The sequence below is a fragment of the Homarus americanus genome, unplaced genomic scaffold, assembly GCF_018991925.1.
Source record: "Homarus americanus isolate GMGI-L3 unplaced genomic scaffold, GMGI_Hamer_2.0 scaffold22846, whole genome shotgun sequence".
Lineage (NCBI taxonomy): Eukaryota > Metazoa > Arthropoda > Malacostraca > Decapoda > Nephropidae > Homarus > Homarus americanus.
Genome location: NW_024756459.1, coordinates 543,591 through 564,206, shown reverse-complemented (window position 1 = coordinate 564,206; position 20,616 = coordinate 543,591). Strand labels below are relative to the sequence as shown.

Genomic DNA, 20,616 nt, shown 5'->3' with positions numbered 1-20,616 from the left:
AGAATGTGTGTGTTAGGACAAGAATATGTGCTGTAAGGGTGTGTTAGGAGTGTGTGTTAGGAGTAGCACATATGTTGTAGGTGAAAATACAGTACTGTACTTATAACTGGTGTATGCTGAATATCTCTCACTTAACTTTAGAAAAATCTATGATGGAAAGTATAAGTTTGCATACAGACAGATGAATAGACAAAAAGACATACAAATTTGATAGGCAGTTGATAGTTTGCCGTGACTGGCTAAGTTCTTACTAAAGCTATTTTACTGTGAGGGCGCTCGGATTGGCTAATCGTCTATTACCAGCGAACAACGCAAGAACTATATTTGACCATGACTATGGTGTCATTTGGCGTTTATTTAGACCTATTGTTGTGTAGGTGTAAACATACCTAACCATATTTCTGTTGTGCATGGAAACTTATCATTATAAAAGAGGCGATATTTACTAAAACTTAATAGAACCTAACCAACCAAAGAAACCTAATAGAACCTGACCTAACCTAACCAACCAAAGAAACCTACCTAACCTTATCTAACTTCCTAGCCGGGGAACAGAACCCGTCATACTAAACAGAAATTACTTAGCCAATCAGAGTACACTCACGGTAAAATAGCGTCAGTAGGAACTTAGCCTGTCACGGTAAAATATCCACAACAAATTACATACCGAGTGTTATATACAGTATACTATTAAGTTAAAGTATATGACATATCTTTATTTGTAATTATTTATGTTTATTATGATCACCTAATATTTTGGGTAAAGGTGAAGGTAAAGGCTACCACCAGAAGTTGTTTGCTGACTTTATTTTTGATATACTTATTGTTTTGGTGATTTTAAGTATATTAAAAGAAACGACAACTTTCTAGTATAATTTTAAGATTTATATTTATTATAATTATTTACTCTCCGCTACACAATTCTCCTCCCGGATGCCATTTGTGTTGCTGATGTATCAATCTCAATATTAAGATAAGTTGTTTAACACATAAATTACCACGATAATACATAGAACCTAATAAAACTTGACCTAACATACCCAACCTATGGGTATGTTAGGTCAAGTTTTATTTGTCGTTTCCATTTCTGTGTTTATTAGCATGTGATTAGTGTGTAGACAATTTTTGGTGTTAGCGCTATTCTACACCTTTACCTTATCATTATCTAATATTTCATGTGTACTCTTGCTTCGCTGCCTCATATACATACATACATACACACACACACACACACACAAAATGGTTAAGTTACCTTACCTACACAGTTTTCTACACTCCACCACCACGTCCACAGAAAACAAGGGTCAATTCGAGGAGTAACTACCATTTTGGGTTTGTTTACTACTGGCGTTTAAAGGCACCGTTTAAAACGAGGTGAATGACCTGAGTGACTTTAAATGACTCCATAAATTGTTCGCCAGTGTTTGTAGAATAATTACCCAATGGTGAATACAATGATCATGAAAAAATTGCGTTTAAATTTTAGTTTTTCATGTTTAATCATTTATCGGTGTTTGTGGAATAATTAACGCTTATTATTATCCATTGTGGCTATGTTATCATATGTTTGTTTCCTTTATAAAACTAAACGTCAGGTAGTTTAGAATCCTGACGAACTATATCCAAAAAATTAGAGTAGAGTATAATCACATAGAAAAATATAATCAGGATAACGATATTCTGTACAGACTCTAGTTAAGTATTAAAGGGGATCACTCAATTGACACCTACTTGATCCATCTAAATGACCACATCAGGGCCTAAATAGCTCGGTAAATTAAACGGGATGTTAACGTTAGATTTACAAAAGGCCTCTGGCTCATTGGATCACCATAAACCTTGTAAAAACTGCAGGTTCTTGTTATTACATCCGTTAACTGGTTTAAGTCTTAATAATAATACTGAAGTAATATTTATCAGGACTAAAAAGAAAACTCAAATAAGTGAGTCTAGTTACCTCAGTTAAATTACCTTGGCCTAACTACACACACACACACACACACACACACACACACACACACTAAACCGTATAGATTTACCCGGCCAGGTACTGTATCAAGTAGACAATAAGAAGTAACCTAACCTGGATTTAGTATTAACTCGCTGTCCTTCCCCCATAGAAGCCATACAGGTACTCTTAATTCCGGGTTGGAGGGCGGTTTCTGTTCCCCTCCTCCCCGACCCTCAAATCACATGATCCAACTCACTCACCTAAAGGAACTTAGAATTAATGGTCGATTTTAAGGTATCAGGATTTCCCCAAAGATCGTAAACACACACACACACACACACACACGCGCGCACACACACACACACACACACACACACACACACACACACACTAATTTGTAAAGTAAGGCATCTGGCTAACTCATTAAAGCTACGATATACAGACATTCTCAAAAGTTCCTAACTGGTGATGTAAGAACGTATCTTTCTCACCTACCCTAACCTAACCAAACCTAACCTAACCTATAGTGTAAAAATGGCTGTCTAGATGGCGTTAAAATTGCACTGAGACTTTACCATAAGTGTAAATATGGCGGTAAAATTGCACTGAGACTCTACCATAAGTGTAAATATTTCCCATATCCTAAGTTTGACATACGAGACTTTCAGAATCGTATTAATAAGTGGTGAATGTTTCGTCTGGGTTTTGATTGGATAATGAGAACGGCAATACAGTGTTGCAGTGTTGAAGACTCACGTGTTGCAAGGTTCACTAACACTCTGACCCGGAACTTAACCTAACCTAACCTCTAACCAAACCTAACCTAACTCTATTGTACTCCACGTTAATATATTACAGGTGTCATACAAACCCAATTACAATTAGCAGGTGTCACACAAAACCCAATTACAATTAGCAGGTGTCACACAAAACCCAATTACAATTAACAGGTGTCGAAGAAATTTCCGTAAGTATTTAATTTAACATTTCAATTATCTTCAGGTAGTAATTAAGAAGAGAAGACCATGATAGGAGCCGACACTTGTAATTACTCAATTAGGGTGGTTGTATAATTAGCTCGACCTAAATTAGCTCGACCTTAATTGGTAGTTTGGAGGAGTAACTATTATTGTGTTGTGTTCTTGTTATATACTTTTTGCCGTTTCATTATTTTATTCTAAATTTTTTTGTCTATACCTGTCTCTCTCTCTCTCTCTCTCTCTTCCTTCCTTCCTTCCCTCCTCTTACCCAATCCTTCCTTCCCTATCTCCCCCTCTCTGACTCCCTCCTTCCATCCCTCTCCGTCTCCCTCCCACTAGGTTTAACACACACACACACACACACACACACACACACACACACACACACACACACACACACACACACACACACACACACACACACACACACACACAACACACACACACAGACACACACACACACACACACACAACACCTTGCTGGTATAGTTTCCCCACACCTCCTTCAGCGCCCACGCCCACTCACCGCCCCAGGGTGCAGGTGTCCTGGGGAGACTTCTGCTGCGCCCCTCTCTGTGTCCCCGCTGCTGCTGCGACTCGGGTTCCTGCAGGATACAAAAGGATACCTGGTAATTATACGCGTGAGGGTGTCCACAAAAGGATGTCTGTTTATTTAGTTATGTTTAGGTACTGAACTGCAGGTGTGTGTGTGTGTGTGTGTGTGTGTGTGAACCAAAACCTGTTAATAGTCACCTGTGGGTTATAATAAGCTCCAGGTGTGTGGAATGAGATGTGATAATGGTTAAGAATGTGATATGAACCACAGGTGTTTGTGTGTTGCACGGTGTAATTAACATCACAGGTTTGTGTTGAAATTAATCATATGTGTTTCACCTCCAACATATACAGATAAACAGTCAAATTGGCAACACAAACAGAGAACTATAATCACCATCTTCAAGTAAGTTTACATAATAGAATAATATGTAATAACCGTACGTACAGCACATATAAAAATAAAATATGTACATGATATTTATATAAGCACACACACACACACACACACACACACACACACACACACACACACACACACACACACACACACACACACACACACACACACACCATACGGGAGAGTAGCCAACAATGTCGCCAAGATATTTCCCTGTTCGCCCATATACGGACAAAGGATTCTGGGGAAGCCTTTTTTTTTTTTACCCCTTCACGCTTTATCTATGCTGGATTCTCAAAGATTCCTAAGTCGTTTTCTCCGTAAGTGGGGATAAGACAATGTATTGGGAGGATTGTCTCAGTGAGGGAATTGCTACGACATTTTTTGGCTTGTAACGTGAGCCAGATGTCTTGTGTTGTTGCTGGAGAGTGTTTAAGGAGAAAAAAATTATGGTAAGACTTTTGTGTGTGTGTGTGTGTGTGTGTGTGTGTGTGCCCAGAGGTGTTTACTAAGCCACAGTTGATCTTGAAACACTGAAGACGTCTTTAAGTGTGTGTGTGTGTGGTTGTATTTTAGATCCAACCAAGTGTACAGTACCCAACAACATTGTCCTAGTTATACCATGTTATACCAGTACTATAAATAATGTAGTACAATTTGTGGAATAAAACTGCAAGATTAGTTATTGTTTCACTAATAAAATGTGACCAGGATATATTGTTACCTGTAGTGTGAAGCCAATATTGGGGACTCGTATGATCGTCCCAAAATGCAAGTGGATCAGTGAAAGCAACACGTTAGGTTAAGGACTCCAGTGCTTTCTCTGTGCATTTTAAGTTAGATTTTTATATATAGATTTTTGAGAATCCAGAGCCTTCCAGTCTGGCGGGAGGGTTGGGGGGAGGGGGGGGGAGGACCATATGGCGTCTAGGCGGTCACCATTCCCAGGGACAGAGGACACTGAACCTCGCTTCTCATTTAAATAATTACTCCTTACTGCGCTTACATAATTAAAAATGCTATAACAACCACAAATAACATCAAGCCTTTGGTGGTCACAAACACGTAGGGTATAATACTGGAACCCATGCAGGCCAGTGATGAATTGAGGAAACATGAATCATTACCCGACATGGATATCACTCTCTCGTAAAATTTCCTTCACACGCCTTGTCATACGAGTGAGTCACACACAACAAAGGCCTTATGTCACCGCTTATGCCAGCTACTAAATATTTCACTGTATTCACCCCAGCTGTCAAGATAAAGGAGTAATTGCTCTAAATACGAGGGTTTTAAAGATGTAAAGAGGCACCGAGCAAAGCGACTGTGATTAGCCTCCACACACCCGGAAGACGAGACGTTTCCGCCCAGTAAACAAGTGCCGCGGTGTCTGCCTTCCCTCAGGGCTTCTCTCGTGTAATTATCAACAGGATTCTCTATATTCTACACGGACTCGACAACACACTTATAAAATTCTCTTCTACTTACTTACGGCATAAAAGTGAGTTGTGATTAAAAGTTATCTCACTAACCTTACATTTTTTTAATGCTGTCAGTGGTTTTGTACGGTGGAAAGAACCCAATTAGTTTATGAATTTTCTAAGTTATTTGTATTATGAAGTGAAAAAGTACAACGGGATTAATTAATAGTTTTTTAAGTACTGCAATTTCGAGATAAAGTAAAGTAAAATTGAAATATTAATCGGTTTCCAAGTTCACTTAAATATTACATAGGTGTCCATTCACGTTTCTTCCCTCCATATACTTTTACAAGTGAAACAGGAATTCGTAATGAACTTTCTGAAACACTACACGACATCTGTCCACGTTACTTCTCCTACTTTCTATACTTTTATAAGTTTTAAGGACTTAGACTGTTGTTGTAGATAACGTAATTTGTGGTGTAATTATGATACAACTGTTATTATTTTTTTATTACCATTATTATTATTATTAGTCATTATTATTCAACTATTAACGTGAAAAATAGTGAAGATCAAGGCGTATGGGGACGACCTTCCATTATACTCAAAATAATGATGGTCCTGATTCTTAAAGGTTCTTACGGAAATATTTCTCCCGTAGTGAAGATGTATCTAACTAATTACCTTCTGCTACTACATCGGGATTAATTATTTACGCGTCATATCTAATTAATTCTGAGAGATGACAAACCATATTAGTTTATGACTTCTACGACAAAAAATTCTAATTCTCAAAGGATAATACGTTAAATTATTCCCCAAATGGACATGTGAAAACGTAACTAATTCAATTATAAAAAAAATCGATTGTTGGTACTTTAACGAGATAACGTGTCTAAATGGCTCACTTAAAGCTACGATACAAAGATGAATTCTCAGAGATGTGTGGGTTAAATTGTCACCTCTAATAAGAACATAAGAACATAAGAAAATAAGGAGTCTGCAATAGGCCGGTTGGCCTGTGCAATGTGCATGGCAGCTCCTGTCGAGAGTTTCTACCACTCTCTATCATCCATGAATCTATCTAGCCTCCTTTTGAAACTTTCCAGAGTTCCCGCACTTACTACAAAGTTGCTAAGCTTGTTCCACTCGTCCACCACCCTATTTGTGAACCAGTTTCTTCCTATCTCCCTCCTAAACCTAAACTTATCCAACTTGAATCCGTTGCTCCGAGTCCTATCCTGCTCGGATATTATAAGAACTTTATCTATATCCCCTTTATTGATTCCTTTCACCCACTTAAATACTTCTATCATATCTCCCCGCACTCTTCGTCTTTCTAGGGAATGCAAGTTAAGTTTCTTTAACCTATCCTGATATGGAAGGTTTCTAAGTCCCGGAATCATTTTGGTCATTCTTCGCTGCACCGACTCTAGTGAATTGATATCCATAATGCGGATATGAGAACGAATCTGTCTCACTCAGGCTGCCACACAGATAACGATGATAAATAATATGGGAATTAGACCCAATACTACACGTGTTCTCTCTCAGTAACGGCGAAAGAGGAAAATATATGAATAATTAAAAAAACAATATTTACTTAGTCACACTTCCGCCTCCTGGTGAGATCAACATCGGATGAAAACCAGAATCGGGAAATCGACTGAATAAGAATCACGATGTTTAACTATGAAATATACTTGTCCTGTGTTTTAAGTTGGTGTTATAAATTTACTAACGATCAAATCATCGTGTTCTTGTGTTTCAGAGTAATGAAGTGGCCAAAAATCGTGGTTTAGTAACGGAGCGAAGTTAAGTACAGCAGTTATGTCAGTTCTCCAGTCAGTTGTATCATTAAATATAATTCATATATCTAACACACCTGCCACCTGTCTATTGCCAACACCTGTCTGTAACTGTACACTGGGTGGGTGGTGTACACTCGGTGGGTGGTGTACACTAGGTCGGTGGTGTACACTAGGTCGGTGGTGTACACAGTGGAGCACCGTAACGTACATACTAGTTGGTGGTATCAACGTAACTGTCTCCAATGTAACTGTATCCAATGTAAATATACAAGTCACTGGTGTTCAATGCTAACCAATGGTAATTTCCGATCTATTCGTTGAAGTTCTTGGTCTGTACTGTGAGTGTGTTTTAGCGGTGTTCTCGCCCTGTGTATGTGGTCAGTGTAGAGCAGATGTTACAACAGATGATGACTGTCAACAAAAGTCAGCTGGTGTATGTAAACAAAGTCAACTGGCAAGGCAAAGATCAGCTGATGGATGTAAACAAAAGTCAGCTGGTGTATGTAAACAAAGTCAACTGGCAAGGCAAAGATCAGCTGATGGATGTAAACAAAAAGTTACCAAGTTAAACATTAATTAAAAAAAAAATCAGGTGATATCAACCAAATCAGATAAAGTACTGTCAACCAATAGACGTCAACAAGGGTGAGGAGGATCTAGGGCTCTATCAACCTCCTTCAAAGCGAGCCAAGGGGGCCACGTTGCCCTAGTTCCTAAGGGCCTCACAAGCCTTGAGCCAAACACGACCAAGCTACTTAAGTACATAAGTTTTGTGACCTACTTATTGGGGAATTTGAGTGGTCTATGGGGTACTATTTTGAGTCGATGTATTTAATGTTATTTTCTTGTTTTTCTTATGGTAAAATGAGAGAGAGAGAGAGAGAGAGAGAGAGAGAGAGAGAGAGAGAGAGAGAGAGAGAGAGAGAGAGAGAGAGAGAGAGAGAGAGAGAACAGATTTTAGGACAATATGAAAACATGACAAATTTATGAAGAAGAAGAAGAAGAAGAATCAAACAGCTGCCATGACAAAGCGAATACTGTACCATTAAACAGTGTGTGTGTGTGTGTGTGTGTGTGTGTGTGTGTGTGTGTCCCCTGGAGAGTTAAGTAACTGCTGGCTGCACACATCGACTCCCTTCCTCCATCACCATCCACTGTCACCTCCAACACTCTGACTCACTGACTTCCTCTCCCCCTATCTTATTACCTCCAACACTGATCTCTCTCTCCCCCCCTCTACCTCCAACACCTCACACCTCCACTGACCCACTCCCTATTACCTCCTAGAGTCTAAGAAAATCGTAAGTTAATTTTCCTCTTGATGTAAGAATACGTCACCTGTCTTGCATAAGGCTCCACACCAACACGGATTCTCACAGAGTCTTACGATAAATATTCTCACATAACTCACTTGAACTACGATATATAATGATGGATTCTCAAAGGTTCGTAATTTTTTTTTCACGTAAATGATGGTATTCGCGATGATGAATGTAAACAAAACTCAGCTGATAAAATGTCAACAAAGAACAGCTGATAAAATGTCAACAAAGAACAGCTGATGGATATTTACGTTATATAAGAACTACGGGACTTAATGAATGGTATATGTTCTTTAATCTTCCTTAAGCATCTGTAAATCCCCCCCACCCCCCCTCCTCCACCCAGGTAGCATCGGGGTGATTAACCTTCAGGTGAGATAAAATGGGGTCAATCTACAGGTGAGAACATGGGGGGGGGGAGGTGGAGGGGGGGTAATTTTGACGTGATCTATATCTTTGTACCTATATTACATAAGAAAGTTTTACATAATACTTAAAACTTTTGATATAAAAAATAAAACTTTCAAATGAATCTACAACTTAAGTGAGAAAAATAAGAAACGAAATCTTAAAATATAAATAATGACGTTGAGTGATGTTCCTCCCGTTGGTTTAGCGAGTTTTCGTAGTTCATGAGGACCTAACATTATGTAAACCCTGTCCGTGTGTGTTGACAAACTTAAGAGTCTCCAACACCTCAACTTAAGACAAGACGCTCCATCACAAAACCCTTAATTAGCGACCAAGACCTCCAGATTTTCAAAGATTTGGCCAGAAAATTTCCCAACCCGTATTTAGTAAAGTGGGAGTATGTCAACTAACTCACCTAAGTTACGACATAAAGGTGGATTCTCAAAGGATTATACAGGAAATCCTCTTAAAGATACGAGAAACCATTTAATTTGTTAACTTACCTAACCTAACTCTCAGGTAACGGTGAGGTGATTAATTTTCAGGTGTACCCAAAAACTTACACTAAAAAAAAAATGATTTATTTAATTAACCTAAACTAAGGTGAACAAATTCTCTTACGATTTTTTGAGAATTTAAACCAAAAGTGTAAGGGAAACAGAGGGTAAAAAGGCGTACATTCCTTTAACTCAAGCTAAGGGAAAGAAATTATCTCAGGACTCAAGGCAAGGGAAATAAATCCTCTCAGGGCTCAAGGAAAGGGAAATAAATCCTCTCAGGGCTCAAGGAAAGGGAAATAAATCCTCTCAGGGCTCAAGGTAAGGGAAATAAATCCTCTCAGGGCTCAAGGAAAGTGAAATAAATCCTCTCAGGGCTCAAAGAAAGGGAAATAAATCCTCAGGACTCAAGGTAAGGGAAATAAATCCTCTCAGGGCTCAAGGAAAGGGAAATAAATCCTCTCAGGGCTCAAGGAAAGGGAAATAAATCCTCTCAGGACTCAAGGTAAGGGAAATAAATCCTCTCAGGACTCAAGGAAAGGGAAATAAATCCTCTCAGGGCTCAAGGTAAGGGAAATAAATCCTCTCGGGGCTCAAGGTAAGGGAAATAAATCCTCTCAGGGCTCAAGGTAAGGGAAATAAATCCTCCTCAGGACTCAAGGAAAGGGAAATAAACTCAGGGCTCAAGGAAAGGGAAATAAATCCTCTCAGGCCTCTAAGGGAAACAAATCCTCTCGGGGCTCAAGGTATGGAAATAAATCCTCTCAGGCTCAAGGTAGTGGAAATAAACTCTCCAGGACTCAAGGAAAGGGAAATAAATCCCCTCCTCAGGCCTGGCGAAAGGGAACAACCTCTCAGGGCTCAAGGAAAGGGAAATAAATCCTCTCAGGGCTCAAGGAAAGGGAAATAAATCCTCTCAGGGCTCAAGGAAAGGGAAATAAATCCTCTCAGGACTCAAGGTAAGGGAAATAAATCCTCTCAGGACTCAAGGAAAGGGAAATAAATCCTCTCAGGGCTCAAGGTAAGGGAAATAAATCCTCTCGGGGCTCAAGGTAAGGGAAATAAATCCTCTCAGGGCTCAAGGTAAGGGAAATAAATCCTCTCAGGACTCAAGGAAAGGGAAATAAATCCTCTCAGGGCTCAAGGAAAGGGAAATAAATCCTCTCAGGGCTCAAGGAAAGGGAAATAAATCCTCTCAGGGCTCAAGGAAAGGGAAATAAATCCTCCTCAGGGCTCATGAAAGGGAACAACCTCTCAGGGCTCAAGGTAAGGAAATAAATCCTCTCATGGCTCAAGGTAAGGGAACAAATCCTCTCAGGGCTCAAGGAAAGGGAAATAAATCCTCTCAGGGCTCAAGGAAAGGGAAATAAATCCTCTCAGGGCTCAAGGTAAGGGAAATAAATCCTCTCAGGGCTCAAGGTAAGGGAAATAAATCCTCTCAGGGCTCAAGGAAAGGGAAATAAATCCTCTCAGGACTCTCAGCCTCCAGACCTTTGATGGGAACTGGTCACCATGTTATTCCCGAAAATCTCTCGTCATATTTTTTTTCTGCCTTAGTGAGTTTTACATCCAAGTTACTGAGTCTGTCTGTGGCGGCCCTTTACTGTCTGTCTGTGGCGGCCCTTACTGTCTGTCTGTGGCGGCCCTTACTGTACTGTCTGTGGCGGCCCTTTACTGTCTGTCTGTAGCGGCCCTTACTGTCTGTCTGTGGCGGCCCTTTACTGTCTGTCTGTGGCGGCCCTTTACTGTCTGTGGCGGCCCTGTTGTCTGTCTGGCGGCCCTTTACTGTCTGTCTGTGGCGGCCCTTACTACTGTCTACTGTCTGTCTGTGGCGGCCCTTTACTGTCTGTCTGTGGCGGCCTCTGTACTTTACTGTCTGTCTGTGGCGCCCTTTACTGTCTGTCTGTGGCGGCCCTTTACTGTCTGTCTGTTTACTGTCTGTGTGGCGGCCCTTTACTGTCTGTCTGTGGCTTTAAAGTTCTTTACTGTCTGTCTGGCCCCTTACTGTCTGTCTGTGGCGGTCCTTTACTGTCTGTCTGTGGCGGCCCTTTACTGCTGTCTGGTCTGGCCCTTTACTGTCTGTCTGTGGCGGCCTACTGTCTGTCTGTTTACTGTCTGTCTGTGGCGGTCCTTTACTGTCTGTCTGTGGCGGCCTTTACTGTCTGTCTGTGGCGGCCTTTACTGTCTGTCTGTGGCGGCCCTTTACTGTCTGTCTGTGGCGGCCCTTTACTGTCTGTCTGTGCGGCCCTTTACTGTCTGTCTGTGGCGGCCTTTTACTGTTGTCTGTGGCGGCCCTTTACTGTCTGTCTGTGGCGGCCCTTTACTGTCTGTCTGTGGCGGCCCTTTACTGTCTGTCTGTCTGCGGCCCTTTACTGTGTCTGTGGCGGCCCTTACTGTCTGTCTGTGGCGGCCCTTTACTGTCTGTCTGTCTACTGTCTGTCTGTGGCGGCCCTTACTGTCTGTCTGGCGGCCCTTCTGTCTCTTTCTCTCTCTGTCTGTCTGTGTCTGTCTCACACACACACACAAACAAAATATACGTACACATAAACATACAAACACATACACACATACAAATTCAAAAGACTCATCACACACACACACAGAGAGAGAGAGAGAGAGAGAGAGAGAGAGAGAGAGAGAGAGAGAGAGAGAGAGAGAGAGAGAGAGAAGAGAGAGAGAGAGAGATATATATCTTTACAACTCCTACAAGGGTCGCGCCGCCAATAACCATTTTCACCATTTCAGATTTTTCTTTAAAAAAAAAAGTTTGCTACAAAAAAGTAAATAAAAAAGTCTGGCGAATCTCATTTTTAAGTTGGCGACTAAATATAACTTTTGACGTTTTCTTTGGCGTGATTTTCTTTTTTTTTTCCTTTCTAGTTGTAAATGGAACAATGAGGGATAAAACAAACCATAAAGAAACGGAAGAAAATAAAGCAACAAGTGGAGAGAGAGAGAGAGAGAGAGAGAGAGAGAGAGAGAGAGAGAGAGAGGGATATATTGATAGAACTAGATAGATAAAAAGATAGATACATACATACATACTCTCCTTAAATCTACAAACGTTCCTCCATTGACATACACAAACACACACACGGGATTTTCTACAGCATATCTACAAGGACTTAAGGATCCTCTCACTCCCGTAGGACTCTTGCAGGAAGGATTCTCACACGCACATCCTTAAATTCCCACCAGCGACACAGCTTAGGGAGGCAAATCCTACAAGACTACCTACGATAAGAGTAAGGATTCTCAGAGGTTCCTACGACAATAAAATGAATCCTAAATAATCTTACGTTAATTTTTCATCTCGGTATCTACCTGATTAATTACGTCACAAATGTGGATTCTCAAACGTTCGTACGACAATTTCCTCAAACTAGTTACGTAAATTCTCACATAACCAGTTAACACACACACACACACACACACACACACACACACACACACACACCGCCACTTATGAGCAAATTGTAAACTCCTCAACTTGGAGAATATGAACCATCCAATTACGAAGATAATTTCATATTACGAGCTTTTCAGAATCCAATTTTGATCGTAATTTAAGAATCCAATTTTGATCGTAATTTAAGAAACCAATTTTAATCGTAACTTAATCCAAATTTGATCGAAACTTAAAATAATTAGCAAAACGTTTCCTTTTCAACCGTATTTACGAGAAAATTTTACAGTAGGGAGCATAGAGCATAAGGAGCGTGAGGATGAGGAGCGTGAGGACGGGGAATGTTTGCTTCCCTCGCTACTCCACGATTGACAGCGAGTGGAGGACAAATATTGCCCGGTATCCCTTGACGGGTTTCACTCTCAACAGCCGTGAGATGTCTGCCGGTATTACAGTCTGCCAGTGTTTTGGAGTGTCTGCCGGTGTTTTTAGGGTGTCTGCCGGTGTTGTGAGATGTCTGCTGGTGTTTTAGGGTGTCTGACGGTGTTGTGAGATGTCTGCTGGTGTTTTAGGGTGTCTGCCGGTGTTTTAGGGTGTCTGCCGGTGTTTTAGGGTGTCTGCCGGTGTTTTAGGGTGTCTGCCGGTGTTTTAGGGTGTCTGCCGGTGTTTTAGGGTGTCTGCAGGTGTTTTGAGGTGTCTGCTGGTGTATTGGGAGTATCTATCGGTGTTTAAAGATAACTGCCGAATGGTGAGGACTTTGCCCGATCTCTAAAACCTCTGCTGAAGGTGTAAGGTTCCAATAGGCTCCATAAGAACCCTCCCTCCCCCACACACACACATCTTCAAGGCTCCAATATGTTCCACTAGGCTCCAGTAGGCTCCACAAAGCCTTGAGGATGCTACACACACGCTCGACTCTAACCATAAATTCTCAAAGGGAAAAAAAGTACCTTCAACTTACGACCGCCGTCCGTATTTCCGCCGTATCTACCACACACACACACACACACACACACACACACACACACACACACACACACACACACACAGAAAAAATCGAAACTCCTACAAATAAAAATAAAGTTGAATATACGAAAAATTAAATAAAAAATAAACAAAATGTAAAACTAAATAATAATAATAATAAAGAAATAAATGGGAAAATAAAGAGAAAAATAAACCTCAGGAAAAAAATGTGGGTCTTTTCTGCCTCTTGTTGACAGAAATAATTCCTTCCCCCTTTTATCCCCACGACACTCATAGTTCACCCCTTAACTCAACCCCATAGTCCCCAGTCCTTCCCCATAGCATATAGACCTTCCCTCTTACCCCCTAGACCTCACCCTTAACCCCTAAGTCTCTAGACCTTCCCCCTTTGACTTCACCCTTAACTCCTAGAACAAACTCTTACCTTCTAAACTTCCCCTCTTAGCCCTTACACCCCAAAACTTCTCCCCCAAATGTACTATAGCCCCCCTTTCTCCCTCTCCCTTACAAATACCCTCTTCCCTTCCCTCCCTCCCCCAGGTGGCCATGGCCATGTGTCTCCCGGCCAGGCTCCAGCTGTCGTCTCACCATATACAAGATTCCGTCTTATTGTAAATCGTCTGGGGGAAAATAGATAAAAAAAAATCACCCCCCAAAAAAAAAACGTGTAGGGATTTTTAGAGGCCTTTTTGTTTCCCTAAAAGAGAATTGTATTTTTGTTATGAGTTTTGAATTTATTGTTGATTTTTTTTATATAGTTAAGAAACAACACACACACACACACACACACATTTCCCATTAAGACAATTAAAAAAAAATTTATATATATATATAAACTCCTATATACATTAAGAACACCACAAAATAAACCTAACCTAAAAATCTATAAACACCAGCTATATATATCACATAATCTGACATCAATGTATATAGCCTCTATACCTTATGGTCGTAATATGTATGGTAATATGACAGGCATTGTTTACACACACACACACACACACACACACACACACACACACACACACTCGAAACTCCTAAAATATAAACAAAATAAAAAGGACAAATAAATAGAAAACAAAGAAAAAACCAAAGAAAAAATACACTAAAATTAACGAAATTTAAAACTAAATAATAATAATAATAAAAATAAAATAAATGTCACACAGGAGGAGTCGAGAGAGGCGGGAGGTCACGTTGGGTCAGATGGGGTCACGAGAGGTCAGGGGGTAGGTTACGAGGGGTCATGGGGAGGTCACGGGGGTCAGGAGGTCACGGGGTCAGGAGGAGGTCACGAGGGTAAGGGAGGTCACGGGAGCTTACGGGGGTCAGAGAGGTCATGAGGGGCCAGGGAAGGATCACGTAGGGTCAGATGGGGTCACGAGGGGTCAGGAGTGAGGTCACGGGGTCACGTAGGGTCAAGGGGAGGTCACAAGAGGATATCAGAGGGTTTTTCCCTCATTCAGAGACAAAGACCAGTTAGCCGGGATTCCTACTGGCTGTGTATTGTGTATGAGACGGGAAGGGGTGATTTGTAGGCGGGGAAGGGGGGGTAGGGAGGAAGAGGGAGAGGGGGTGGGGAGGGGGAAGAGGGAGGGGGAGGAGGAAGAGGAGGGGGGGTAGGAGGAAGAGGAGGGGGAGGAGGAAGAGGAGGGGGGTAGGAGGAAGAGGAGGGAGAGAAGGAGGTGGGAGAGAAGGAGGAGGAAGGAAGGGGAAAGGAGGGGTGGAGGAAGAGGAGGGGAGGAAAGCGGTAGGAGGAAGAGAAGGAGGGGGTAGGAGGAAGAGGAGGGGGAGGAGGAAGAGGAGGGGGGTAGGAGGAAGAGGAGGGGAGAAGGAGGTGGGAGAAGAAGGAGGAGGAAGGGAAGGGGAAAGGAGGGGGTGGAGGAAGAGGAGGGGAGGAAAGCGGTAGGAGGAAGGAGAAGGAGGGGGTAGGAGGAAGAGGAGAAGGGGGCATATGGGTGTATATGGAAGAGGCGTGGGTGAGGGAGTAGCGTATATGGAAGAGGCGTGGGTGAGGGAGTAGCGTATATGGAAGAGGCGTGGGTGAGGGAGTAGCGAGGCGGATTCGTTCGTGGGTGCGTGGGGGAGAGAGCCAAGGGAGGGAGGGAGGGGTGAAAGGAGGGGAAGGGGGTTGGAGGGAGGAAGCAAACAAAGGGACAAGCGCCTCTCCGGGCGTTAATATCCAAATGCGTAGCAGGAAAACTCATACGCATTGTGTGTGTGTGTGTGTAGTCTTATCTCCATCACCCCAAATGACCAGGATATATATATATATATATATATGGAGAGAGAGAGAGAGAGAGAGAGATGACGCATTATCATTAGCCAATAAACAAACACACACAGACGGAACTGTGGAAATAACTAACAGTGATTTTATTAATAAATAAAGCAACAGTCACAGTAGCACCTGTCAACAGATGCATCTCCGGTATATAACAGCAGCAAAAATATCAAAGCTGTCATCAGACGAAATAACAGTTGCAATAACAACAGCACTAATAGCAGCAGCAGACATAACGAAGCAGTTACAATAGAAGCAGAAGAAGAAACAGGAAGAGAAGAAGGAGCAGCAGGGACCGCCATATGGTGTCGTACCGGTCCCTCTGGACACTTAACCGAGGCAAAAAAATGCAAATATCACCACATCCTCTGTACTAGTTTTATTTACATGACAAACACATGTACACACTCTTCATACTCAACAAACACCTGTCTCTAACTCTCCCGTTTATCAGAGTTTCATTGATTAAACGACAAGAAGTAAAAACAGATGAAGACCAAAGATGATTAGATCCCTTGAGAACGCCAAGAGAGATGACACGTATAGTACACCCCCCCCCCCCCCACAACTGTTACCAATTCCATTAATTACTTTTATACTGTTATGTCTCCAGTTATCACACTTACCTCGATTACATTATACGACACCAAAACAGGAGAGGACCTAAGAGATCATTAACTCCCTGGTGAACGCCGCAACACCTCCATACTCAAACCATCTTCACCTGTCCTGAATTGTTTTTCTTTACATTAAAATATCTTAATGTCCCTCTATTTCCCCTTCTAATGAATTACTTGTACTACAGAATGGTTCAGAAAACAGAGAAGGACCCCAAGCTAATTAATTCCCCCAGGAACCCCATGACAGAAAGCGTATACACTCCCTAACTCAAGGGCAAATCTACACCTTTTCAAATTATTTCCTTATTATTTCAATTTATAAAACATCAATACACCTTTAATTCCCTCCTTTATCAAGTCCCTTCTATTACAGCATTCGTGATAAACTGAGGAGGAACACCAGGAGATGATGACCACCTTAAGGTAGACCAAGGAAGGCCGTAAACATTGCCCCAGGGAACTTCCGGCAGCTGGTCTGGAAAGAGCACGTGGCTCGCTCTCTCTCTCTCTCTCTCTCTCTCTCTCTCTCTCTCTCTCCACAATTGGGAATGTCTCAAGTTTATTAAGTGTTAGATAACCGCAAATATATGACGACACACACACACAACATATGCATAAAAACAAAATCAAGCAAATACAAAACACACACACAATCACACCACAGATATACAAACACAAAACACATACCAATACACAAAAGCAAACATAAAACAATCACAAAGCAATGTCTGGTGTTTTAAATCACGCCTACGTGGTTCTTCAAATCAACTTCGTGGTTTTTGCTTCTTACGAGTCACTCTGTCAAGAAAGTTGGGTGTTTTTACTTAGAAAGTGTGTGTGTGTGTGTGTGTGTGTGTGTGTGTGTGTGTGTGTGTGTGTGTGTGTGTGTGTGTGTGAAGAGGGGTTCTGTGTACGTGTGTTAGGATGAATGAGAGAGAGAGAGAGAGAGAGAGAGAGAGAGAGAGAGAGAGAGAGAGAGAGAGAGAGAGAGAGAGAGAGACAGATGGACAGAGAAAGTGAGAGCAAGTAGCGAGAGTAAGAGAGGGCCAAGGAAAGTGATAAAACCTTCCATCTGTCTTTCTTTCTTTTCTCTCTGTTCCATTTTAATTTTTCTATATCCTTTCTGGCTCTCTTTCTTTAACTTCCCCCTTCCCATTTTTCTTTCAACTCCCTCACTCCCCCCCTCCCCCCCTCTCTCTCACCATAATAAGGAGAGCCAAGTAATACGTGTAGGTATCCTTTGCTCGTTACCGGTCCGTAAACGACCATTAGGACGCCGCCTCCTGCCAACACCCTAAAATTTCCCTAGTTTGTTCACCCAACACCCTAAAAAATTCCCTAGTTTGGTCTCCCTACACACTAAAATTTCCCTAGTTTGGTCACCCTACACCTTAAACATTCCCTAATCTGGCCACCCTAATTAACAAGTCTCTAACTACATAACTACGTGCATAACAAGGCTCTAACTACACCCTAACATACACTTAGACTCTTAACTACACCCCAACATACACTAAGGCTCTAACACTATTAAGTAAACAAGGCTCTGCAGACTTCCACAAAGGTTATAATCCTACGTCAAAAAGCTACATACAATGGTGCTAATTTTCTTTTTATTTTCGAGGCAATGTGTTGCAAATTGCGTAGTTAGTGGGAGTTACGAGCAATAACGCCGTCAGAGTTATTCTCACCGGGTGTTGGGCTGTCAATAAAACCCCTGCTGTGTTATTAACTTAACTCACCAAACACAACGGGTGAGGCTTACCCCCTAGTGTTTACTGTGTTAGTGATTAATAATAGTAGTAATAGCAACGATGATAGTAGTAGTAGTAGTAGTAATTAAACCATGCTTTCAAAAAAATCCAAATATCACACACACACACACACACACACACAGTCCATCAGCTAGGTCAGGAGAGGCGGACTTAGGGATGGAGAAAGAGCCAGTCTGTTTACAATGTTTACAAAAGGGTAAACAAAAGGAGCCGGAAGACAATAGGTAACAGAAGGCAGGGCGGAACGTCTCGTGGTGATGATGGTGATGATGATGGTGGTGATGGTGAGGTGATTGAGGTGATGGTGTAGTGAAGGTGATGATGTGATGGTGAGGGTGATGGTGAGGGTGATGGTGAGGTGATTGAGGTGATGGTGTAGTGAAGGTGATGATGTGATGGTGAGGGTGATGGTGAGGTGATTGAGGTGATGGTGTAGTGAAGGTGATGATAGTGACGTACAGAGAGTGATGTAGACTACTGAAAGTGAGAATGAAGGAGGTGAAAATGAGTGAAGAGAAGTGAAAGGCGATGAAAATGAGACAGCAAAGAAGAGAGAAAGTGAAGAAAATAGAGTAAATAAGAGAATAAAGAAGTGAAGGAAAAAGTGAAGAAAATAGAGGAAAGTAAAGAAGAGAGAAAGTAAAAGAAAGGCGGTGAAAATGAGGCAGTGAATGTGAGGTGGTGAAGGTGACGAGGCGAGGCAGATAGTACTCCCAGTCGTGTCATTTATTGGCTAACTTTCCAAAGACCTGGGGTAAAACAACATCATTATGGTGGAGATGTGTTGGAGGGGTGTGTTGGAGAGGTGTGGGGAGAGGGATGTTGGAGGGGTGTGTTGGAGAGGTGGGGGGTGAGGGATGTGCGAAGAGGTGGGGGGGGTGAAGGATGCGTTGGAGGGGTGTTGGGGAGATGTGTTGGAGGTGTGGTGAGATGTGTTGGAGGTGTTAGAATTGGGGTGAGTTGTTGAGGAGAGAGAGAGAGAGAGAGAGAGAGAGAGAGAGAGAGAGAGAGAGAGAGAGAGAGAGAGAGAGAGAGAGAGAGAGAGAGAGAGAGAGAGAGAGAGAGAGAGCGCATATATTAAAAACTCCCCAGAGGTTTAACACACTATTGGCCTCTAAAACACCACCTAGACCCCAAGACTCAAATCCCACCTACAAAAGCACACACAAACACCACTAGCAACATAAAAACACCCAAAAAGAGACCCTGAGGTGCTTGCTATTGCGTCACAAGGTAATTATAGACTTCTGTGCATTTATAGAAAGGTTTAATTCGGTTTCTTTGAGTCTCTTTTGCAATAAGGATCTCTCAATGTGCAATGAACTTGGCTACACTGCTTGCAATGTGACAAGAACAACTGTGTGTACGAGTGTTTCTGTGTACAAGATTTATGTGGGGATTATGGTGTACAGTGGAGGTGTAGGTGGAGTAGTGTAGGTGGAGTGATTAATTGTCATGCGTCTATACTTGTCTCTGTACCTGTATCCCTACCTGTAATTGAACCTTTTTATCTAACTGTACTTGTATACCTATTTTGTACCTGTTACTTTCATTTGTATCCCTTATCAATACCTGAATATCTCCTTGTACCTGTAACCGAACCTGAACTTCTACCTTATCTGTACGCTGATTCTGTACCTGTAATACTACATACCTGTACCTGTAAATACCCCCTTTACCTGTCTATCAATTTACCTGCATATACACCTGTACCTGTAGATACATATTTACCTGCATACACCTGTTCCTATAGATACACATTTACCTCCATATACACCTGCACCTGTAGATACATATTTCCCTGCACACCTGTTTCCTCTAGATACAGACATTCTCATATACACCTGTACCTGTAGATACATATTTACCTGCATACACCTGTTCCTCTAGATACACATTTACCTGCATATACACCTGTACCTGTAGATACATATTTACCTGCATACACCTGTTCCTATAGATACACATTTACCTCCATATACACCTGCACCTGTAGATACATATTTCCCTGCAGATACACCTGTAGATATATTTGTACCTGCACGTAGCCCCTAACAAGCAGTAGCGTCTATGTACAAAATCAGACGAAACATAACACCTCAGCGCTCTCAGACACTTCCCCCAACACAACCCGCAAAAACGTCAACACAATGAATACATAACAGTCCACAATGAGCAATACAATGCACT

The 20,616-nt window shown here is 41.8% G+C and overlaps 1 protein-coding gene across 1 annotated transcript in view; it reads right to left on the bottom strand.

Moving 5' to 3' along the window:
• The window catches only part of LOC121856842, a 103,370-nt gene that overhangs the window by 6,672 nt on the left and 76,082 nt on the right, over nucleotides 1-20,616 (bottom strand). Inside the window, exon 3 of the mRNA XM_042352585.1 lies at nucleotides 3,458-3,536. Within this exon, the coding sequence (XP_042208519.1) occupies nucleotides 3,458-3,536 (79 nt within the window). The remainder of the gene's footprint in view (nucleotides 1-3,457; nucleotides 3,537-20,616) is intronic.